Raw genomic sequence first — 25,883 nt, forward strand, 5'->3', positions numbered from 1 at the left:
TGGACGTTCTTTAACACCACTTCTTACCGTTAGCTTTACCAAGATTTACAGTTCTGCGGGAACGTCTGTACACACAACATGCATAACGAAATGAACGAATGTACTGACTACAAAAAAAAAGAAGAAAAGCTTGATGAAGCTATTGACAGTCAAACGCCTTTATAACGAAGTGCGTGGACCCTAAAAATCCTTCGTTATACAGGTCACTTCGTTATAAAGATCAGGCACTGTACTGTTCCCAACAGAACAGGCTAAGGCGTTCCCAACAGAGCAGGCTGGTGGGCGTGCTAAGCACGCTCAGCAGAATAAAGCCGTTATTTAACATGAATCCAAGAAATGCGCACTTAGTGAAAGAAGTCACTAACTTTCTTTAGCACACTGCCTCCGACAGAATGTTCGAATGCGGCTCACCTTAGGTCATCGAGGTTCAGGCATGCTCCGCAGCGAAACCAGGGAGCGATATACATGCAAGTTCGGCTTCAGAGCGTCGAATGCCACTGTTGCCACCATTGTGACACACACACACACACACACACATATATATATATATATAGACCTCGATATAATGAACTTCAGTAAAACAAAATTCTCGATATAACTGTGGTGTTGACCGAAGGTGGAAGTCAGACTCCAGCCGTCCCGAAGTAAAAGCCGTTTATTTACCATATACAACCAATATATATAATGAAGAACAGAAGCGCCCCCTGGGGAATAAAGAACTGAAATGAATAACGAAACTGAATATAACATACTCCCTCCCTTATTTTTAGTAGTTAGTTGTTAGTAAGTATTAGTAACGAAAACCCCAAAGCATGCACACTGTACTTATTTACACATATTTACAACCTATGTACACAATGACAGACCACGAACTAATTGGTCTGATAGTCATTGAGCCAGGCCGGTGGCCGGCGCTCTCGGGTCGGCCGCGTTGGACGTCGCACTGGCGACGGGCTCGTTGACTGCTGCTGCGGTATGCCAGGACACAGTTCCTGCGTCCTGGGAGAAGGAGGCTGTAGCACGGCAGGCTGCAGCACATCGGGAGACAGCGGCTGCGGCGTGGCAGGCTGTAGCGCCTCAGGAGACCGCGGCTGCGGCGTGGCAGGTTGCAGCGCCTCAGGAGACCGCGGCTGCGGCGTGGCAGGTGGGCCTGGTCCCCAGGTGCCCCTCTCCGGAACCCTGGAAAGCTTGGAGGCATTCCACGTACGGCCGTCTCCAAGTCGGAAAGAGGCTGGTCCCCTCCTCTTGATCACCTCAGTGGGTGAAGAAAAGGCGCAGTCTCCCTTGAACCGAACGGACGGTTTTTTGACACGGACAAAATCGCCTACGGCTATCTTCGTCTTCTTGGCGGCTCTTCTTTTGTCCGTGTAGTGCTTACTGCTTTGCTGCTGACGCCGAACCCTTTGACGAAGTCGCGCCAACTCCTTGGCTGGATCTTCCGCAAATGCTGGTGCCGAGAAACCCACGATATCCAGCCTGGTTCGGGGCATTCTACCATGCAGCAGAACTGCTGGGGCGACTCCGGTGGTGGCGTGCGGAGTACAGCGGTAAATGGCAAGGTATTCTGTGACAGCTTGCCGGAGTGGTCGTCTTTCGAGGAGTGAGACTTGAATGAAGTTTTTCAATGTGCGATTGAAACGTTCTATTTGCCCATTGGCTTGGGGGTAGTATACTGAAGAATGTGAAAGACTGATGCCTCTGTGTTGCAGGAATGTTATGAACTCACACGAAGTGAACTGAGGTCCATTGTCACAAACGATCTCTTCCGGGTAGCCTTCCCGGGCAAAAACACTTCTTAAAAAGTCTTTCACGGTGCTCGTGGACACTTCGCTGCAAAAATACACCTCTGGCCATTTCGAATGGTAGTCAACAAGCGTTACAGCAAATCTGCTGTTGTAGGCTGCATGCTCCAAGGGACCAACAATGTCTAGGCCAAGCTTTTGCCACGGTCGCTCAGGCCATGCAACAGGTTGCAACGGTGCTGGTGATGTTTTGGCGGACTTATCTGCCTCCAGGCAGATATGGCAGTTATTTACTGCCGTTTCCACTTGCTTATCCATTCGTGGCCACCAGAACCGCTCACGCAGTCGCGCCTTCGTGCGCGTGATACCCGGATGTGTCTCGTGCGCGATGCCGATGATCTGAGCCGTGAGGGAGGACGGAACAACGAGGCGCTCTCCACGCAGTAGCAGGTTATCGACAACAGAAAGTTCTTCCCGAATGGCGTAGAATGGTTTCGCCTCTTCTGGTATGGACTTCTTTGGCGGCCAGGAACTCAGCACGAATGACTTGACGGTTTCCAGGCAACTGTCGTCGAGGGCGGCCTGCCTGAACTTCTCCTTAGTCACGCAGGCTGGCTCAATGAACGAGACAATTTCTTCCTCCTTAGCAATCTCTGCCTCCGAGGGAGGTGCTGGTAGCCGAGAAAGTGCATCTGCTACAGTGTTTGTGGACCCCTTGTGGTATTCAACAGTGAAATTGTAGCAAAGCAGTCGTGCACTCCAGCGTGCGATTCGAAGTGGGCGTCTTCCATGTCCTTGTGACGACAGCAAGGACACCAGTGCCTGGTGGTCTGTTCGAATTGTGAAATGGCGACCCCACAGGTACGTGTGCCATCGCTCACACGCCCAAATGCACGCAAGTGCTTCTCGTTCACCGACTGAATATTTTCTCTCTGCAGGCGACAGTGTACGGGATGCGAAAGCGACTGTGCGGAGCTCGTGGCCACTTTGTTGCTGCAGGACTGCTCCCAGCCCACAGTCGGACGCGTCGGTCGACACAATTACTGGCAATGACGGATCGAACATCTGGAGGACTGTACTTGACGAAAGCATTTCCTTGACCCTCCGGAAACTGCTGTCTGCTTCGGCAGACCAGATGAATGGCTCATGTTTGCGAAGTAAGACTCTCATAGGCTCAACCACTTGTGCCAAGTGTGGAACAAACTTGGAGTAGTATTCTACGAGGCCCAGGAACGAACGAAGGGCAGCCACATCAGTTGGCACTGGTGTGTTAACTATGGAGTCTACTTTCTCTGGAAGTGGCAAGATACCACGTGCAGTGACCTTGTGCCCTAGAAAGGCAAGTTCTGGAACGTCGAAAAGGCATTTGTCGTTCAGTTTCAGACCTGCGTTCTTGATCTTTTGCAGCACGGTCTTCAAGTTTGAAAGGTGTTGTTCTGCGGTCTTGCCAAAAATGATGACATCATCAATGTAGAACAACACGCCAGGGCAGCGGTCAAGGATTTTCGCCATCATCTTCTGAAATGCCGCTGGGGCAGAAACCAACCCAAAGCAAACTCTTTTAAAACGGAAAAGGCCATCATGGGTGATGAAAGCTGTCAGATCCCTGCTGTCAGGGTGCAAGAGAACCTGATGGTAAGCAGAAGCCAAGTCAAGTTTGGAGAAGTGTGTAGCGCCTACCAAAGCGTGAAGCAGCTCCTCTGTATGGGGCAATGGGAAACTGTCTGGAACAATAGCTTTGTTCGGCTCTCGAAGATCTACACAGATCCTGATGCTACCATCTTTCTTGTTAACAACAACAATGGGAGACACCCATTCAGAAGCATCGATCCGCTCGATGATGTCAAGGCTCAGCAACCTATGAAGCTCATTTGATACTGGTGAACGGAGAGAATACGGCAGACGGCGAAGCTTCGAAGTTACAGGCTGCACGCCTTGCCGTGTCTTGATGCGATGCGTGAACCCCTTAGCAAGACCCAACTCGGGACTGAAAAGTGAACTGAACTCATATGCTAAGGCTGGCGGAAGAGCTTTGTTATGGGGCTGCGTGCTTGACGATGTGGAAATAGAACAGGATAGCGGGTCAACAACAGTCGGCTGCGGAGTAACGAACGTGTGTAGGCACTTGAGAGCAGAACCCTCAATGCGAAGATCCAAGGCTTTAATGCCGTCTAGACCGATCAGAGAAGTGCCTCGGTGAACAACATAAAAACGTAGCGACGCTGTGCGGCCTTTAAATCGAACGTCTGCCTGGAAACAACCTAGCACTGGAATCAGCCGTTGAGAGTAGTCAAACAGACTAACATGCGGAGCAGGCAGGAGCGGAACGCTCTGAAAATATCGACTGAAGTCTTGTTCCGACAGGATTGAAACAGACGACCCTGAATCAACAAGGAATGTCAAAGTGAAATTCGCGACTTGCAATTGAATATGAATTCCGCTACGCGCGGAACGTTGCACAGTCAAAACTTCCTCAGCACTGCTGGATGACGAAACATCTTCATGAAATTCAACTTCACGGACTCGGCCTTGCATTTGGGTTAGCTTGCGGTTGCATACCCTTTGAAAGTGGCCCTTGTGACCACAAAACGAACAAGTCTTGCCATGCGCTGGGCACTGTGGCGCTGACGCGATGTGGTCCCGCGAACCGCATCGGAAACAATGTGGCGAGCCGGAGCGGCTACTCTGTTCTCGGTACCGCTGAGGGGGGCGGTTCCGCTGCGGCGCACGTGAGCCGCTCGCGCTCCTCGTTAAATTCTGCTCTACGGTGGCTGCCGGTCGTGAATTCCTTTTTTTCGAAGAATGCGACGATGGTTTTCGACGCTGCCGCAATGAAATTGCTTCGACCGAAGCAGAAAGCTCTTTTAGCTCTTCAGCCGCCTGCTCAAACTGAAGTGCAATTCGAACAGAATTCTCGAATGAAAGTGTGGAACCCTCGAGCAGTAACCGCTCACGTACGCGAGGGGAAGCTACACCGGCAACGAATTGGTCCCGCAAAGCATCATCTTGCGAGGCAAACGAGCAATGTGACGCTAGCTCCCGTAGAGCGGCAACAAAGTCATGAACGGACTCGCCTGTGTGTTGGCTGCGGCGGTGAAAGCGATGACGCTCGATGATAACGTTGCGCGACGTCGAAAACTGTAGCCGTAATGCGGCGAGTGCAGAGTCGTATTCGTCAGGAGGGGCCACGGCAGACTTGTCATCGGCGCGTGCTGCGGCACTTGGCGCGGCCGGTGCTGCGGCGCTCGTCCCTGCATGTAGCGTCTGATAAATACGCTGGCCCTCCGCCCCCAAACAATGCAAAAGAATAGCCTTGCGTTGCTCCGGCTTGAATGCGGCGGCTCCGGATGCCAGCAAGTACACGTTGAACATCTGCTCCCACTGCTCCCATGGCAATGAGGGACGGCCGGGCGTCGGAAGGAAAAACGGCGGCGGAGCAAGCCCGGTGAAGCTCATGGTGGCGGATACGGACGGCGCAGCGGGGCTGGGGGTACGTTCACGACATCCTCGTCGCCAATGTGGTGTTGACCGAAGGTGGAAGTCAGACTCCAGCCGTCCCGAAGTAAAAGCCGTTTATTTACCATATACAACCAATATATATAATGAAGAACAGAAGCGCCCCCTGGGGAATAAAGAACTGAAATGAATAACGAAACTGAATATAACAATAACGCAATATTTAACTTGTTATACCGCCTTGCCCATAGAACAGCGTGTATTTTAAACCTCAATATAACGAAATATTTTAACACGATTTCGATATAACGAAATTTCACTGCCGTCGCGAAGGAATAAAGCGACAATAAACGGGAACTTCCGCGGACGCAAATGGCCAAATGCTTCAATTACGGGTGGATGCTTGCGAACGCGCCTCTCAGCTCACGCCCGACCGAAAGCGACCGCGGAAGCGGAGCAGCGTAAAATGTTCCGTGAAAAGTCCAAGTGCGGTAAGATCATATCGCGCGCCGTGCGCTATATGCTTTAGCTGCGAGTGACTGTGCGCGAGGGTAAGCCGAGAAGGATGGTGGCTTGATGAGCGCCATCTTCCAACGCGAGCAGAGCGAGGGCAAACGGGGAGGGGGCGGTGCTCGAGGTAACGCAATCAAGCACGCGCGAGGGCGGAGGAGGAGAGTGGGGTGCAGGTTGGCGCGCGTCTCCTTTTCTAGTGCGTCCGCGGCTGCGCATAGGTGTTAGCGCGCCCTGCTTTAGAGGTAAATGTTCGCGCGTACAAAGACAGGGCAAGCTAAGACGCGGCATCGTGCGCTATTTTTCTGCGCGTTTAGTGCTGGGGGTTGCGTAATCTCGAGTTCCGGAGGCGCGTTGAAGTGAGCTAGAGGCAGGCGAAGCATTTGCTATCCGCTGCCGGCGCTTTTCACGAAAGTGACGTCCCACTGCAGCCGACGCTATAAGCCACGGGGGCGGAGTGGACGCGAAAGCGTGGCTGGTTTCGCTTCGTACAGCCGACGTGAAGACGTCGTCGGCACGGCATGAAACCGCATCTTTCGTCGCCGACTCTCAAATACATTTTTTTTTATTGCGATAGCAATTGCACGGACACTCCAAGCCAATTTCTGCCGTCGGCGTCGCGTAGCCAGGTTCCGTATTAAGTCCAAGGGTGATAACATCTCCCTCGCGTGCCGTAAGCTGTATTATGTGCGACTGAAAGCGTGCGAGGGTGAGCAGGCAATCGCGGCTCAATCTCCCGCACGAAAGGGAGGAAAGCGGGGAGAAAGCGCGCCCCTTCCGCCGCACGCAAGGCTCCGGGGGAAGGCTAGGGAAGGGGGCCGCATTCTACTGCGGGCGGCGCGGGAGTACGCGCGCGCCCATCCGGGCCGCTGTTATCTTGAGCAGCCATCTGCGACGGGGTCGCAGTCGGCTGCGCGCTGTTTTCACGGCTTAGTTCGCGTCGATGCGAGACGCAGCACGAAGCCAAGTTCGCTCGCAGCTGCTGCCACGCTTCCTCACTCCAGCGTTATGGCAGCGAGTTACCGCGGTCGAGTGAGATGTGTTCTTGTGCGCGCGTGACACCATTTTTGTTAAATTCGTTAGTATGACTATGTGTACAAGATTATACGGCCGATTAAACTACTATCATTACTTCGTATAGCTTACTTCGTCATAGCTGTTCAAAAATTTTTTTTTTTGCTCAGGCTCAGTCAGGTGCTGCTCAATGCTTCCCTACCCCTCTTAATATTAAGACAAAAAAAGCTCGCCGACATAGCGCAGCAGCGAGATGCAGCGCAAGTTGCATTTTCCCCAATTTTGCGCTACAACGTAATCAAATTCTACTGTTTATCAGTGATCGACAAATTACCCGTTTGTGGAGCAAACAATGTTACATCAAAGGTGTTGGTTTGCTGAACCATCTCGCATCCCCTGGCGTTGTTTTCCCCGTACGGCTCCGCGTCTCCTTGCGGCACGCGGAAGTCTATGTTAGTTGAGAATAATGACGAGAGATGGCGCGCGCGTTTCTGAACTAGCGCCACCTGATGGCTCGGATAAAAGGATCGTTTCCTTCCTCTTTGGGCTCGGGTCGGCGTCACTCACCGGCACGCATCGCACGAAGGCTTCGGAGCGGTACACCGGAATGGACGAACATGTTCCTTAGAACCCGCCTGCGTTCGTCAGACTGCACCCGCGAACGAATATTAGGTGTTCTGGCAGGGGCTAACATATCTGCACTATACCCTCGCACTGCAAGTCGAACTTCCTCGATTTTTCAGCGTGTTCCATTACGTGTACCGGCTAGCTGGCTTACTATAGAGAAGGTGCAATAAATGGCCTTTTGTTTTAGCATTGCTGTGTAGCTTGTTCATAGAGTGCTCGAGACTTCACAGAGGAACTTATATTGTATTTTCACAATGGTGGAGACTTGCATCATCTTCCTGCTCACGATAGTTCTGTTCTCGGTGACACTTTGGAGCACTTTCACCTAGCTCCGTCCCTTCAAAGAAAGTGAGCCATACCCCTGGATTGTGGCAATCTTGAAATAATTTTATTACACAAATGAGGATGCCGTATGCCTTCTAGAATTTTTTTTCCTTTTACAATTGAAACCGCCATAGTACAACAAAATATTTTTGCACATAAACATCGTTGAAAGCAAAGAACAACAATTAACACCCTGGAACATGATAAGCTTGCAAGCTCTAAATGTCCAGCAGCAATGTCTTGATGTGAACACAACCTTTACATCACATACAGCACTAGGAAGATTACGATCATAAGTGATCACCACCATTATAACTGTTAACGCACAAAGCCCCTTTTTATCAGATCATATATTGGAATATTTTGCTGGAATGGTACTTCAATAATGTGACGGTAACTTCACAAAGGTCTATGAAGATATACTGTTTCACATTGTAATAATCTTTACCAAACACAAACAGCAATTACTGTCTTTACAAAACTGACAAAGTGATATTTGTGTTGCCTGAGAGGCATTTCTATAAAAGAATCTGACAAAATAATTCAAACATGGACTAAACAATGTCAATAGTTGCTACAAATTTACACAGCTTTCCAAAAAGCAGTATTGCTGCAAAAGCGCATATTTCAGCTGGCAGAAAATTGTGCTTTCATGCAGTTGCACTTGCATATATTAATACAAAGCAAAAACTCAGAGTCCTGAAAAAATAATTCTGTGGCCCCAGATTTCCACAGACTGGAAAGCTTCTTGCAATGTTGAACAGAACGTAACTTTTACATTGCTGCTAGGCATCTGCAAGTTCCAGTGCCCAGTTGTCATACTTAACAGTGCCAACAAAAACAAAACATTGCAATATGGTGAATACACCACACAACAGGATACCAACATGACAAGTGATAAGATAAAAAATAAATAATATGCTGGAGTTGTATGAGCACACAATCTTTTAACAGCAGACAACTTGTAAATGTGAAATGCCTTACATTGTAAAAGTCAACATGTATGCCACATATACATTGCAGTATCCACGTTTTTTTGGCTGTTGTGACAAAACCTGTTAGTATAGAAATGGTTTGGAGTATACCGTCTTAAAACGGAGCGTATATAAAGAGCTGCCAACGATCGCCATACAAGACGCGATGAACTACACGACCGCGTTTTGTATGACTTTTTTTTTTTACAGGCTACACTTTGAGGCATTGTCATACACCGATCTGTGCAGAGAACAGTACGCAAAAACCTCATCGTGGCATGCTTTTGACATTCCAGATCATTTGCGGACCAGCTCGGACTTGGCCATGACAGTCGTGCATCCAGAACTGGGCTTTGCTACCCCTAACTCTTGTGACAAAAACCACTCAATTCACACCTCACTCGAAGAAGCAAAAAGTGTGCATCATGGAGCAAGTGCTTGAAATCATGGCACTTCAACTGCAAATTTCTATGCAATTACAGAACCCTGCACCGAAACGAGGCTGCAGCTATGCAAGCAAACATGATTACATTTCACAAATTCGCCGTTAAGAAAGATAGAATGACATGGACATGATGTCACCCGAAGTTTTCCGGGGTAGGCTGTACATCCACACTGCGAACAGCATCAAAGACAGATATGCAAGAAGACAACACAAGACCTGTGCAGTCTTAGCATCATGTCACCTTCTCACTCATTTTTGTTTTGCACAGTTCAGAGATGGGAATCTAACCAGTTCAAGTGAATGCATCGTAACCACGTAGGAGGGCTGTAGAAAACTGCCTAGGATGCCGATGGCATGTAATGTGGGACAAAGTGACACTGAAACATACAGACACCAGCCTTTGCAGAGTCTCCCATAAACATATCTCACATCAAAGATTTTGGCCAGTGCTCTCTCAGACCAATACATGTAACTGAAGTTTTTGCAAAAGCATAAATTGTACATCGCAGATTGGAATGAATGAATAAGCTTTAAGAGCACTGTAAGAATGTTCACAAAGTATAAACCAACCTAAAGGCTCAGAGAGAAAAATGTAGCAAAGCCCGTTCTGGACACTTTAGAGCTACACACACTATAGCAACAGCAACAACAGTTCTATAGCAATATATGGGAACGTCTATGTCATGGATGAACTGAAGATATTCACTAGCCACAAACATACGTAAGGTGAGGCAAAAGGCTGAATTTGAGCAAGCAGAAACATTTTTATCACATCCTCTTCTGCCTTTTTGAAATACTGTAGAAGAATGTATTCGCATTCCCTTATTTTATGTCTGAAAAAAGAAAGCTATCCTGTGGCTAGAACAGTGTGGCTTGGAAATGTACAGGTTGTTGGGGCCCACGCACAAAAATGCAATCGGGGATGCAAACAACACTCGTCTCAAAAAGCCCTACAGCCAAGAGTGCACCCCTAAAGACATGGTGCAACTACAATGCAGACATTACGGCATTTCAGGAGCCATGCATTGTACTCTCTATGAACTCGAACTGCTGCACTGTAATCAATCTAATTGCTATCAAATGCAAGTCGTGCAGCTTGGTCTTGCAGCACAAATGTTAACATTCACCACAAGGAGCAGGAAGTCCCAATGTTTAACAAACATGCAACACCGGCATCGTCACTCATGAGACATTAGTGATAACCATTGGCTATTAATAGCGTGAAAGAAAGCACATCTTTGCAATGGTTTTACAGTTCTTTGGTTAAAGCAACAAAACAGACTCAAACATAATGCTCATTCAAAAATGTTGAGACTGGAAGCTGATCTGACAAGAACATTCCACATGCTCAACAGCAGCATATGCTGGTTTAGCCAGCGGTTTAGTGATGTTCATGCCATAATACACACGTCAATCTTTCTTGAGGACATTAACCAAGCATGCCCCTTTCTTAGTGAGTTGAATATTAATGTCTCAGACACTGCCTCGATGGAGTTCAGTGGACCACCCGCTGTGAGTGCCAGCAATGGGCTGACAGATCACGCACACCAACCTTAAGATCAACTTAACGCTTTAACTTAATCAAGTGCCGATTTCGAATCATGCCACTCTCAGCTACAAAACACGGGTTTTCTTGAAACACCGAAGCTTTTGTATTTAAATTGAAATAGGTTTAGTATAATGGCATTCAGCCCCGCCCGTAAATGATGGCTTAGAGTGCAAAAAATGTGATAATAATAATAATAATAATAATAATAATAGGTATGCACAGTACGGACATGACACAATTACACAGTGCTTGTGTTGCATCCTTTGTATGTGTCTTTTTTCTAGTGTTGTATGGTTGTGAAAACACTATTCTTTCGTTTTAAGGCATGGAGCAAATGTTGCGTTAATATAACGAAACAGGTGCAAATGGCTCTTGTGGCTAAGATGTTGCATTATCCATGCTCAAAATGTGTACAGAGCTAGCTTTTTGCCAAGTGTTTTGTTTGACATCGTGTTCAGATACAGTACCTTTCAGTTTCATTCAGAGTAAGAAATAAGTAGAGGTGGGTGAATATTAGCTTTTTTCAAATGCAAATCAAATACGAATAGTAAGCATCGAATGAAATATCAAATAGTCAAACGCAGATGCATACATTTACAGCAGGAATATTTACTTCCATATATTTAGGTACCAAACTTCTAATGACTAAGAAAAAATGGACAGCTAACAATCAGGGACAATTCGGATCGGTTTTAAACACAAGATTCCTAATTGTCATTAAAAAAAAGGAACTGCAGGAATAGCCTCTCAACATATTTAGAGCTTGGTTGTGAACAAGCTTTTGAGCAATGAATGGCTGCTGTATGACTAGCTTTCCAAGAACACTAAATAAATGATTGGCGAAAAAAAGAAAAAAAAGTGCGAAAAGAAAAGAAAAAGCTGCTGAAGGACTTGTGCACTGTAGACACATGTAATAGGGACTGTTGCAAGGAAAAGATCACCCATTGTAGCATAACACTTATAAAACTGCTACTTGAATAGAGTGCCATAAACATTAAATGACAGACTACAAGAAAAATTGCAGGTTGTCATGTATACGCTTCAGCTGCGAAACGAAAAAGAAAGCTGGCATTGCACATTTTATTTTTTTCCCTTGGTTTGAAAACTTTTGTCGTTGCTTCTCCTCTTACAACTTGGCAGAGTTTGTTTAGCAGACGGAGAACCACAACGAGATTTTAAAGATGCCTTCAGCAAAATATTTGGTAAAGCTTTGATATTCGAAAACGCCCAATAGTTCATTTTTGAATGAGAGTACAAGTAGTTAAAGAGTAACATTTGATTTGCATTTGAAACTTTGAATATTTGCCCAACCCTAAAGTAAGCATTACCTATGGTGATGTTGAAAAAAAAAATATCTTTCTTCTTGTCAACAGCAGCACCATCTGTCAGTGCTATGACTGGACATGGCACATTGCATGTTTCAGCAAGAAATGACAGATGGCGTCATACTTAAGCTAGTTTTGGTTCCACAGCATAGCAGACAACGTGTAGTTACAACACATTTTGAATGAAACAAGGAAGTACTGCATCCAAAGACGTATTAAACAAGATAGCGCACCACAAAATGCTACTTATGTGCATAATTGGAGTGTGGACAAGACCCAAGAGGTGTCTGTCACACAGCATGCAAACACGACCTAAGCATAAAATTTGTCCCTTGTTTTTTTCTGTAATTATAATTAAGAATGACTGTTGCAATACTTCTATCGATAAGGATTATCTTTAAAATAAACGAGGGCACTTCACAAAACTAATGCATTAATGAATCAGGTGCAGAAAGAAGCCTTCACAGTCAATGGTGTTAATTACTCACAAACTTGAGCGTTATTTTTCCAACATGCAATGAAAATGTAACCACTGCTCAAAAAATGTTTGCCCAATTGTTGATGTTCAAAGTAGCAAGTGAATATATTTTCCTAGCTACACTTCAGCTTTGCTCAACGGTTCTTGCACACAAAATTCACTCGCTAAGAACGATCGGGGGGAAAAAAAGAAACTGAATTCTGCTTAATGCCATCGTTTGCATGCGATGCCAAGCCACAATTCCTATCCAACTGCACACGAGGCGTTGGCTCATGTTTCAGAACAGCTTCCAAATCAACATTACTGCACAGAACTGCATTATTTTTCTGGCACCCATATATTCAAGTTCACATTAAAGTTCAATGCTCCAAGAGAATTCTTATTGCATGCACAAACTAATTGGCTTGATATACCATGCAAGCGCACAAGCCATAACAGCTGTAAAAGTAGGTTTCTGGGCAGTAGCACTTGTAGAATACTAATAAACAAAAAATGAAATAAAAGCAGCATTCTTGTTTCACCTCTCATTAAAATTCCAAATCTGCATTTAAAGGTGTACTGACATATTTCTGATTATGTAACCACATGCTTCTCATACTATAAAGCATGACGCTTAGGGAGCATAAAGGTCGGCAAATACTTATGAGATACTTTAGTTCGACACCAATACTGGCCTCAAAATGACAGCCCAGGCATTATCTATGTTACTATGAAGTCATGACAAAGGGCAATATCTACTAGCATCATGTAACAATAAGGCTAGTTATGACAACATCGCTCACAAAATATGCAATAGAAAGAGTGCTGCAAGCCTTTCTTGTAGCTGCACTCTCCTCCTCGGTGCGTTTCTAGAGTATTTTTCTTGAGATTAGAGGGTTTGTACTTTCATTTAACGCAACAAACTGACAGAAAATGACAAGTAGGAAATGTTATGTCAGTACTTCTTCAAATAAAACTACATGTGTGACTAAATGAACAAGAAAGGACAACGTCAACAAAATGAATTTTCAATATTAACTTATGGCTATTCATGGCACCATTCACTTAGCAACGAGCAGTGCGAGCAATATTTCAGTGAACAGCTTCAACCACTTGCTGCACACACGTGTGGCAGCAAAAGTCAACAACTTCTTATTGGAGCAGTTAGAACTATTGCAGCCTGTGCAACAGTCGCAATATGTGCATGCTTTTGTACTGGCATTACAGACGCCACAAACTGATTTGGAATGTGGCAGTGAAGTTTAAAACACTGTTTCACCTACTGCTTCCAACACGGCGCAGTGTTTACAGGATTCATCGTCGTGGCGTTTTGCACCAAAAGGGGCACAAAGGAAGAGCCAAGAACATGTCCACCAAGAAACACAAAGACATGAAGGCTCTGGTTTTGCTAGAGGCAAGCGGGAACTGTTTGGAAAGGGTACCACAGTACCATCCTCGTACGTTCTTGCCATAGTGAAGCAAATCAAGTGAGATAAAAGTTTAAGATGTGTGAACCTATCTTTAATGGGACAAGGCGTATGTAACACAGTTCGCGTGACAAATAAATGCTAAGTTTTAGGCCCTGCCCTAAGGCTCACAAACAAAACATTAATTTGCAATACGGAAACAGAAACTCAAACAGCCAAACTGCACAAGGATTAGTGCTTCCATAATGGGATTCCTAATTTAAAATCAGTCTTAAGTGTGCCTTGCATAGAATTCTAATTTACTGAAGATCTCTATTTTACGCACTGTGAAATGTCCTCAAGAAGCTTTCTGTTCATCTGCCTGCCAACTTTTTCTATTTCCGATTTTTTTTTCGCAATTTTTTCCTATGAGCATTACGCACAAACATGGCACACTGATGCAAAATTTGACAAGCGTATTACGTGTCTGTTTAACTTAAAATCATATCTTTACTTTACCTCGGTATGACAAGCAGGCAAGGAGGTACCATTTTGGTAACTCTATAAGCAAGGTGCGGAGGTATGGGTGAACCATGCACCCGTCTATCATCTTGCCATGCAGACCCCACCCAGGCTACCGACAGATAGTAAACTAAAATTTAGTTACCTACAATCATTGCCAATTGTGCCTTCATGTAAAGACGCCAAGTTTACAAGAATCCTCTGAATGACAGATGCGTCTTCTAGTGGGAAGACTTTAAACATGCCAAGCGGATCCCCTAAGGTCTCATGCCTCGACGAGACCTATGAAAGCACGCATGAATTCACACCCACATGTGTGAGCTCAAAGTCACTTTCTAGGTCAAAATGGTCCAACTTGCCTCTGGAAAAACTCAGCCCTCCTTAAAGAAGTGAACATCACCACCACAAGACCACACGTACACACCTTCACCACAGTGCACTAAGTGAGTGTGAACAATAATACAATACAACCAGCTCTATTGAGCACATCATCAGAGAGAGAGTGCAGAGATAAAAAACAGTGCAGCGGCAACTGCCACGTGAACAAGGTGCATGACGCACTCATCAAAAAAAAGAAAAAATAAACACCACAATGCTTCATAGCAGAGGCAGGCCAGTAACGCACGCAAGCCGTCTTGCACTGCCGGCTACCAAAGCTCATCCTTGTGCAGCATTTAGCAGTGTACAGGGTTTACCATTCAAAGGTAGCGCCCAAGAATCAACACTCGACAAGTCACGGACAGTGCACAAGATGTATCCTTCAAAGGTAGCCCACAAGGTTGTCAATGCCGGACAAGAAGACAGGCAGGAATGGAATGAAGATTTTGCATAAGCTTACTGAAGAGAAATTCTACCGTAATTGCTCAGCCACCCTGGGCATGATTGGATAGTAAAAGCTTTCGAAAGGCCTTTGTAAGGCAACCAGAGGTCCTGGTTTAGCTTCACGTTTACCTTCGCACAGACAAAATTGGAATAAATGTTGAACCTCGACTCTATCTCAAGACTCTTACCCCCGCCGCCCCATTCTGGCATCTGACCAATCTGGTCACATTAGTAATTTGCTAGTTTGCATATTGTTGTTATGCATCCAACTGGAAGCAAACGATGTGAAGCAGATGATTTGGTACTCAGCCATAAAATGTTTAGTGTGTTACCACCCGACACTTATGGCTGTTACAGGCTTTACAAGTTTTAAACAATTGCTGAACCTGTTCACATTTGATAATCCACATCAAGAACTGCTGTATTCCAGCTCTTTTTCACATTATACTGCCCGTTTACTTCTGGTGTCACTTCCAATCATAATTTGTTTGTGCTCATTGTAATAATGTTGCATAATTCTGCATATCACAATTTTTCAGCAGCTCCTATAGTTACCCTTTTGATAGTTTTATCAAACGCTCCCACTGCTGCGATTCACTTTGGGACCGCTTTCTGTATGCTCTGCTGATTACGTGCTATATAGCACACTCGAAACAAGCGAACACACAAACAGAAAAATTTATCTGCAGTGTAGGTTTGTTCCTTTTGCTTTATAGAATGATCTCACCCCATTCCAAGCATGTACACTTGCCCCATGGCGCTACTGGTCGCCTTTCTGGCTGTTCTGCTGTCCCTAGGTTCCTTGAGCATAATGCCCAGGTCACTTCTATAGTGTGAGAACGAACTGTGACTGTTTGCCGTCTTCACATCTTGCTCATTTGTCCAATATATTAATTTTTGTGTTCAAGTACTGAGTGAGGTGTCGAAAGCTTTGACATCATCCTGCAGTCCCCAGGAAGATTAGGCAGACAAACTTGGGGCTAGCTCTGAGTGGTCTATCTTGCGTTAAGTAAAGCGTGCAATGGCTGAACTGTAGGAAAAACCACTGACGGGAGACTCGGATGCAAGCAGGCTGCAGCTGTGCATGTTAGAACCACTCATGACATCCAAGTCACAGCGATTAAGACCGGGCGCACTTAACTGTGTGCCATGAGCAGAATTTCAAAAAGGCGAATGTCGACTCCGCTTGCCTGCAGGTAGCCAGGCAGCCACGAGGCATCTGCCGTCATCCAAGTTCAAAGAATATTCATCTTAGCCCAGGAATATAGACCCGAGACTACTGCAGGACCAAGACAGTGAATGAATTAACAGCGAGGCAAGTAAATGGTAGTGCGAGGCTAAATCCTTCGTAAACCTGGCACAACAACATTGTCAGTTGAGTGTTTCTGCGGAATGGCGCCAAGGTGGTGCAAGTTCCAAGAATGGCAACACTGGCTTGGCCGCAAGAATGATTCTGCAGCCACACATTGCAAGCATTGTGCCCTCTTAGCGCAATAAATTCCTTTTAAAAATCTACAGAGTGTTTCAGAAGTTACAGAGCCACTGATTGTGCAACCACAGCATGCTTGGCCGTGCAGGAGCAGTTGTATTTTAGCGTTAGCATGCAATAAGTATGCTTGTTCTTACTGTTCAGAGCTCGGCGTGTCAGTGCAGTACCTGCAGCACAGCTTGAAAGCAGCTCCGGTATTGCACAGCAGAGTGGTAACTTATGAAGACTTATGTGCAAAGCAAAGTTACACTGCTGAGTCGCAGGAACAGGTGCATGGTCTTCAGTCAAGGCAATATCGAGATGAGAAAAGTTTGTTAAATCACAAATTTAATTACCGTATTTCCTGGATGATAAATTGCACCTTTGTATAAGCTGCACTTGGACCCGCCTTTTTGCAAGTGTCGAGGAAAAAATTGGCACATAAATTGCACCGGTATATAGGAAAAACCTATTTTACCTCGGTCGGGGTAATGAAACAATGCACACATGTACTCTCACCGCAAAAATGCCGAATTTTTACACATATCATGTTAGTAAATTTGGGTAAACAATTTTTTAGCTGCAAATCCCAGCAGAAAAAAAATTTGCAAATAACACTTCTCTTAGGTGCAGTAAATTAATATTTGTTGCCCTTCACTCGAAGCGATCAAAGACCTTGTCCTCCGACAGAGTCAAAAACTTTGGCCACACTGGCTGGCAGCATTGCTGGGGAACCACCGTCGGCTTCTGAATAAATTTTATGCGACATTTCAGGCACGTTGCAGGCATTGCCTCTGCAGCATGGCGTGCTTGGGATGGACACGCACAGCCAGCTGATGATGATAACTAAGTGCTGATTTTGGAATGGGTATATTTTGGTTACCATAACGAAAAAGTGAAAAATTATGGCATCCTTTCGTTATTTATTGCGTCAGTTTTATGGGTTTAACCCTTGTTTTTAAAGTAAAACTAAACTATAACGGAGAACTACATCCAGACCTGGAATCACGAAGACCTGGAATCACTGCTGACCTTCACTCCCGCCGCCGTGCTGCCTAAGGAGCAAACCCTAGAAGCCAACATCTGTGCCAACTGTCGCTCCACTGTCGGTAAAAGATTTGATTACTTTCTGAATGCTACAACGCCTGGTTTCTTGCACTCAAAAAGAAAAGCAATAATAATAATTGCACATGTTGGTTGTGCCAGCATGCATTTCTTTATGCACATAAAGTTTGCACAACTGTATAAAACACACCAGCGAAAATTATGAAAAAAAGAAAGACACGTCTTATACACCGCAAGATACGGTACATCAATGTTCGTTATATTGAGGCTCAAACAAATAACTAAACAATGCATTAGTGTTCAGAAGCATGAGCAGGTACAATCTGGCACATGTCACTTGTATCTGAACACAAAGTAGCTTTTGGTTCAAAAAACAAGCCACCTTTCAGCGAGCGACTAAGAGGCCACAGTGCTGAAATAGTTCATCCAGTTGTGCCGCCAAACCCTGGTGCTGCTCTTGAAACAACTGACAAAGAATCGCACACAGCATAGGGACAGTCAATCAGCCCTTCTGCAGTATGTAACAGCAGTTCTGAAAGCTGGCAATGCCAAAATATTTTACTCAGACAGTCAAAACAATCACTGTTGCATCGAACCAGCACGAGACACGATTTCAAGCCATGCTGATACCACTGTTTTCCCAGCCACAGCTTGAGAGGTTTTAAGCAACAAGCGGATAACACGTATCGACCCGGATGCACAGACCTGTACTCATTGGGGAACCAAGTCTGAAGACCCTCGTCCGTACACACTCTCAAGTCGTTCAGTGACACGAAGTGTAAAATGTTTGTACGTACATGTTAGCAAGTGGCTACTTCGGATGCCAAAACCCACCAGGCAAGTGTGAGGCAGTGACACTGAGCTCACAGAGTACTATAGGGCGTATAAGAAAAAAAAAGAAAGGCAGTCTTCGCAGTTTCGGCCCCAGAACTCCGCGACTCGTACAAAGACACGCGTGCATACATGCGCATGTTGTACATTGATGTCAGGAGGGGGGAACCGAAGCGCTGGGAACCGTGCTGCAACATTGGCTCAGTGGCAGTATTCTCCTTGCAGCCCAGCGTCGACCTTAAGTGTGCACAAACAGCATTATTAAAAAAGTTGGCTACATTAAACAGGATCATGACTCAGTGCCAAGCAGAGCATGGTCCATAGTCGGACTTCAGTCAACTTTGGGATCGCAGCTTGGCAGTGAGTAGCAGTCGGCTGAAACAGCAGAAGCAGAGGAGCTGGTTCGGACACAATGAAAAGTGCGGGCAACAAGTGGGACTTGCTGCCTGCATCAACTTGCTCCAATTGTTGCGGTTTCGATATGCCAATGTTGCAGAAATCCCTATCTTGTCGCAGTAAAAGACTGTGGGAAAAGAATGGGAAAAGCCTGGGTCAGGTCAGAGCACAGTGCCGGGCCTTTATACATTTAGACTGTGTCGCCTGTGTAACAATGTGCATCGGAAATCAGTTCACAACCACAAGTTCTGTCACAGCTCAGTGACATCAGGTTTTTCTTGTGACAGGAGTATTCGTTTCGGCTGAAGCCATTTGCCTGCTTGGCAATGAGGCTGCTAATGTTGTCCAAGTGTTGTTTATGGCATAATGCTCCTAATTAGATGAATACTCTAAAAAAAAAAAACCTATAAATTGGTCTTCAAGCACCTTTCTTTGTCTCTTTTGTACTTGACCAACAAACTGTACTGACATATATTGCCGAAACTGGCCTGGATTTGTACATTTAATCACTTATACCATACGGCAAGAGTCTGAAATTAAAAAACAAAAAGCCTTTGTCTGAGCACTACCTTCTCACAAACAGTTGTGCGTTGTTTTCAGGATGCATTTGCAAGCATGTTTTCCTGGAGACTGTTGTTGCCAAAATGTACACTGACAACTGCGTACACACAGTAACCACCTTTGCTTCTGCTGCTGAAGTCAACCAGTATGCACCCTTTTGTCACCACTGTGTGCCCATTACCAGTGTGCACCCCTCACCTGAGAAGGATCCCGACGATGACTGAAGTTATGAGTATGAGGCCAGCTACAGCGCACTGCGGGATTCCTTTAAACTTTGGCACACTCTGTTGCGGCAGGTCACTGCCGATGTTGTGTACATTAAGTCTGTCCACTCCTACCCTCCCCCCTCGCCACCACTTAAAGTGTGTCGCAACAACCTAGCGCTGGTTCTTCAATTCTGATCCCATCTGTAAGGAATGGCCAAGGTCTGCCACACCCCTGGCCAAGCTGCGACGGCGAATTCATCCAACAGAGAGCAACCCTCACAGCACAGAGCACTGCTGTGTCGAACCCGCCGAAGCCGGAGCCGAGAATCGCCGGCGCTGAGGCCTGATGGGAACCGGCGTTGCTCTTTGAGCACTGGGAGGCGGTGACATGACGGTGGCAGCAGGAGGTGCGGGCTCTGTTGGGGGCAACGGTGTTGACGCTGCCACCGCGGTCTCAGGTTCGGGGCTGCCGCCACCCACTTCCTCTGTGGGAACCCCGGAGATTGAAGGTCATCAGAAGGACATCTCGGGCCGTGGAGACGATGGCTCTCCCTCGGGATGGAGTTCGCTCTCTTGCGTGTTGATGTTCAGTATAGCCACAACCTACAACCCAACGGTGGACAGTGAAGGACACACAGCGCAGGACATCAAACGGAAGAGGTTCGTGCTGTCACGAAGACCCACTCTGGCAGTTAACTCCTTCTGTGACATGCTATAATCCCATATTCTTACGAAAAAAGGCTGAAATATTTTTTAGGACCCCCTGTCGCAAGCATGTCTTACTTCTTCCACCACAATAGACTCGCCTTTGCTTGTGCTGCCCCATGGTTTGTGTGCTGCCATCTACCAGAAGCACAATGAAGCACTGAGGCAGAACCAGCTCGTCCACTGCTGGAAAATAAAAAGTACTGTCTGCAAGTTGAGCTTGACCTCGGCTGTTTTTACCAGAAATGCATGGATGAACCCAGCTCAGCCATGGCACAGAAGGGGTTAAAGTGAAAGCAAACAAGTAACAAATTTCTAGTGTTGTTATCCAGTTTCGTGTTTATCCAAATTGTGTTTACTTATACAGGAATTCTCGTTGCACTGACATGTTGCAGTGTTTAAATAAACAAATAACTCCGACTCCCTTCAATCTGTAACCATGGAAACAAGTAAGAAAATGGATGAAATAAACCTTCCTAGAGAAAAGTCACAACCATTTGGCGCCCTAATGCTGAAACCATCATGATTGGCTGCTAAAATACTAAGCCTCATGGCATCACAGTCAGTCCCAATAATAATGCAGCTGCCGCTGTCATCCCAGTCTTTTCGAGAGCTAGCCAGATTTATGCTTCCCAAAATGAAGTCGTGCTGGTCACTTTCATCTGGCAACCCATACCACGTGTCCTTTGCCAACAGTGCTTAAGCGTCACGCTTGTCAGGACTGGCCGGAATCTTCCAGAGATACCGAGGCTTCACTCGCCCTTGAGATTGTTCCCCCGCTCAAGAAATTAATGCTGCCTTTCATTTGAGTGATGCCAAGCTTCTCGAGGTATTTTCTGCATCTGATGCCCTCCCGCAACAGCGCTTATCTTCACAAGTGACTGGTTGCATGGACATCTAGGTGTGCCTTATCGTTTTGGCAAGACGACCGAGCAGAAACCAAATCTATAGCCAGCTTTGGCCGAAAGTCATACTTAAAGCTTAAGCTGTGCCAGTTCAACACACAGCACCATGCAAGCCACGAGCATGTCAGCTCCGCATGTAGGTCACTCCCTTGCCTTCCCTACATGCTCCCCTCCTCTCCAACTTTAGATGCAAATTCTTTCAAGAAAGAAATGATTGAATTGTGCATGTTAATATGCATAAGGCATATCCTAGACAAATCTTTAACTGTACAGTACAGAACATTTTGATTGCACTGTACCCACTTCTGTGAGGCCACAAAAAAATTGCACCCGCAGTTATCCTACGAACGTTCCACGCTAGGACACAATTCATGAACCAGGAATTTCATGCCTTCAGATTTTAGTACAACAGCGCCCATTCTTAAAATCCAGTAGAACGCACCTGGGTTGAAAAGAAAAGGAATTCGACTTCCTTCCATTTTAAATTAAGCTCTGTTTGATCAAAGTATGCAGTGCCTTTCATGGCTGTTCTGAATGTTGGAAGTGCTGTTGACACTACCAAAGTTGAGAACCTAGAGTATTTGTCATCTCGGCACTTTCCGAGACTTGGAATGTTGGAAAGGAAATTCTCAGCAACTTACAAACTTACTCTCCGGTTCCCGCAACGCAATACCTGCTGCAGCAATCATAGTGATCCATTATTTCCACTCTAACAGCATGCTGCCATCTTTAGCAATGTACACAAAATTCAGGGGGAAAAAAAGGACATAGGACATTTAAAATTTATCAAGCAGTTTCTTACCTGCTTGAACTTAGCTCGGATCTTGTGAAGTTTTTCAAACATGTCTTCGTCTGCTATGTTGACATGGGGAAAGTTCTTCGTCATTTCGAGAAGTGCTTTCAGGGCCACCATTTTCCTGAAAGTGGCAGAAGCTCATTAAAAAAAAAAAGAAACAATACTTCGCTAATGAACAAAAAAATCCTGAACAAAAGATTATTTTCCGCAATTCATCATTTACTATGATTTTATTCATGTGTGCACTCCTTCAGCAGTGTCCAAAATTGCTTTTAAATTGGAAAAACGACAATTTGGCGCACGTTTTCACATTTACGAGTCCTTTTGCTGAATTAAATTTCTAAGTAGGCGTGATTGCCTGTGCTCTTTCAGACATGTATAGCTTTCATCGGAAACAAGTTAAAATGGAAAGATGTCACCATAACTGTTTATCGCAAAATATGGGGCTGTAGTCAACCAACGATAAAGGCCAAACATGTCTGACCCTCTCCTTCTGAGCATTTTCACCAAATACAGCCTCGCACCAAAGTGTGCATGAAGACAAAATGCATAAAGTGTTACTTCTAATAGTACTAGGTGTTATTCTAATAGCACAATAATTCTAAAAATATACAACATAATAGCATAATTTTAACACACATTATTTCTAATACAATGTATTCCGGCAGAACCCATCTAACGATGAATGGCGACATTGACGCAATTAGCATTGAAGCAACGTAGCGGCATATCATACTGCTGCCGCCAAAATGTGTCTTGTATGAGGCATGCATGCCGCCAGACTCTTCCCTAGTGCGTCCTTCTGGACACGCTGCATCATCTAGCGTTGCCATCGCAAGGTCTGCACGTGGCGCACGTCTGAATACATGTCCAGGCCTGAACATATATGTGATGCGGTTCTGATTCCTCCCAGCGCCAAATAAATTTTAGTTTTTCTTTTAGTCGTTGAAGAGCAGAACATACCCATTGGCACATATACAGTGTCAAATGCCCAGAGACCCAAGTTAGTGTGAAAGTGGTTCATCGAAGAGAGGCAGTGACCCAAGCTTGTGCAACACTTGGTTTCAAACATGGTTCCTTTGGCACAGCGGTCCGATGCTCTACCCACTAGACTATGGACTACCCGGTGACCCAAGTTGGCAGGAAAACAGTTGGAGATAAACATAAAGGTATCCTGGAAAGTGTGTGAAGTATTCTAAGAATGCTCGTCACATTAAAAAATTGTGTGTACCATCCATCTTTTGGCTGTTCTAAAGATACTGCACAGCTTATTTAGACTTGCTTTGGGCACAATCTCCTCAGAGAACAAAGTTGATTGGTTGATCGATTCGTTGACTGATTGACTGACAGATTGATTGAGTAATCAACTCTTATTCTTCACTTCGTTTGTAGGAAGAACTCGCAAATCACTGATCTGGCTCATCTGGTCACTCTGACAGATTCTGGGCTGCGATTTTTCAATCAGCAGACACATATTCTCTATTGTCCTAATAGCATTCACAAATCTTCCAACTCCAATCTCTCGACTCTTTTTCACGTGGTACAAGCGGAATCACACACACCTCTGCTTTGCGATCTCTTCACGTTCCAAGACTGTTATCCATGCATGTACGAAACCTTGATAAAATCCCAGCTGAAAGAAGGCACACGAACACAAAAGGTTAAGAAAACAAGGTTGCAATTCCGCTCGTTGCTTTATCAAATGTGGGCGAATAACAAAATAGCAGAAACTTCTGCATCATCTGAGCTGTTTAAAAAAGCTATCTGTCCTAGTGGCTCAGGTGCCTATGGCATTCTACTGCCGAGTGCAAAGCTGGGGTATTGAATCCCTTCCGTATTCTGATGGCATTGAAACGTGGGAACACCCTTGCATGGATATTCAACTCATTGCTAAAGAACATCAGCAGGACTAAATTATGCCTGTTGCTACAACAGTCGTCACAGCCATGTGCGCACCTGCGCGATGTTAAGCACACTAAAGTATAGTTAAAAAAAATTTTTTTTCACAAGTGCTAAATAAAACAAGCTCAAGCCAAATACAGCAAAAACAAAGGAAAGCTTATGGTGCACCACAAAAGCATTCAAGAAAGAGATTCTCTTTATGCCGGGCTGAAGCTTTTGAAGGTCAATACACAATCTTATTACACAATACACAATTATAACCAAGTACTAACATTTTAGCATTTCGCTTCCATTGAAACCCTGTCGCCACGGCCAGCATTGAACCCGTTGCCTCGAGCTCAAGTGTCGCAGTGCCATAGCCACTAAGTCACTACAGCGAGTCACTTTTGCTTGCCTGTTTGCACAGTACAGTACCACTATATCCGATGTGCATATAGGCCTTAACAACATGCACAAAGCTATGAAGGCACATCCCCATTGTCCAGCTGGTTTCCTTTGCAAAGCTTACACATTTCATACTATCTCGCTGTCGCAGCCCACCTCAATGCAACGCGAGCCTTGATCGGAAAAATTTACAGGCACGAACCTCAGTAGCAATTTGGGCTCCCCTCTGCAATCCGAGCTGGTAGCCGTCTCTCCATCCAACTTCTTCTCCGAGGCTGAAACCGCGAGTAAAGCCCATCTGCCGATATCTGCGGTCAAAGGAAGCGTTGCCTCGTGATGGCCCCATCTCAGCCACACTACTTTTGCAATTCGATGGAACATACTAAGCATATCAACATCACATCACCGTGAGTGCAAATACTGCAGAATCACCTGAAGAAGTAAGTGAGCGTCCATGTAGATGAACACAGAACTGATACACACTGATGCAAAGTAAGTAGACAAATAAAATGCCTTCAAAGAATGCAGCTACTGAAAAAAAAAAGAAAGGCGTAACGCTGTGCGAGGTAAATAATAAAATAAAATAATAACAACAACGATGATAAAGGTAAACTCTTTATTAATAAAAGTTAACGCTGATGCGTCTAGCCCTAGTCATGCGAAATTGAAGGTATTCCCGAAAGTGACAATCCGAGAGCATGGCATACGTTTTTTTTGACCACATGTGGTATAAAGTCACTTATTTTTGGGCAAATCAGACATTTTGGACATTTTGACAATCCTCTTCGAGTCTGCATTATTGGTCGACGATTTAAGTATTGAAGAAATAGTTGACCTAGCTCTGCATAGCTCCACGCAGCTGATTGAAGCAACAGCAGAGGTTGCAACAGGTAGTCAGTTCTATTGCACTGTCTTGACTGAACCACTTGAAAAATAAAAAAGCCCCATCAAGACAAATGACTACGATACACTCTCGTGTCTTTGTAAGGGCCGTTGGAGACCCTGGGCCAGTTCAAGGTTGATGGGAGTAGATGTAGAGGGTTGTAGAAGAGAAATGCGGTAAGCTCTATTGCTTAATATGACTGTTCCTCGTCGAGAAATCACCTACTGACTGTACATTTTCACCTCATTAAGAAGTGTCTCAATAAGGCAACACATCAAACCAAAGCATTCCTTCCACTCCGCGGCAAAAGGTAGGTGTGAAATCGAATAGCTTGCACGCACACTCCCATACACCATTTGAAGGTCACTTAAAACAGAGGCTTAGACAAAATGCTTTGGAAGATTTCTGGTGGGCTCCAATGAGAATGGCCACTATGTTCAATCTCAAATCGACAAATTAGGAACAAGATTCACTCACATACCACAAAGCAAAGGAATTTGGCAAAACTTGTAATGGACAATAGACCCCTTTTCAAAAGTGTCAAGTTGGCTTTCTTACAAACTTGGATGACCAAAAATATCCAACGATTCTTAATGCAAAATTTAAAC

General features: G+C 45.2%; 1 protein-coding gene across 2 annotated transcripts in view; it reads right to left on the bottom strand.

The window, feature by feature from the left end:
- Positions 1-7,715: 7,715 nt before the first annotated feature.
- The window catches only part of LOC126546291 (protein LTO1 homolog), a 30,899-nt gene continuing 12,731 nt past the window's right edge, over positions 7,716-25,883 (bottom strand). For both annotated transcript variants that reach the window (XM_050194467.3, XM_055062207.2), the window contains 4 exons: positions 24,595-24,700; positions 23,669-23,739; positions 22,113-22,227; positions 7,716-20,303 (listed from right to left, as the gene is read on the bottom strand). In XM_050194467.3, the coding sequence (XP_050050424.1) occupies positions 20,214-20,303; positions 22,113-22,227; positions 23,669-23,739; positions 24,595-24,700 (382 nt within the window). In that variant the 3' untranslated portion in view covers positions 7,716-20,213. The remainder of the gene's footprint in view (positions 20,304-22,112; positions 22,228-23,668; positions 23,740-24,594; positions 24,701-25,883) is intronic.

The sequence above is a fragment of the Dermacentor andersoni genome, chromosome 10 (assembly GCF_023375885.2).
Source record: "Dermacentor andersoni chromosome 10, qqDerAnde1_hic_scaffold, whole genome shotgun sequence".
Taxonomy (NCBI): domain Eukaryota; kingdom Metazoa; phylum Arthropoda; class Arachnida; order Ixodida; family Ixodidae; genus Dermacentor; species Dermacentor andersoni.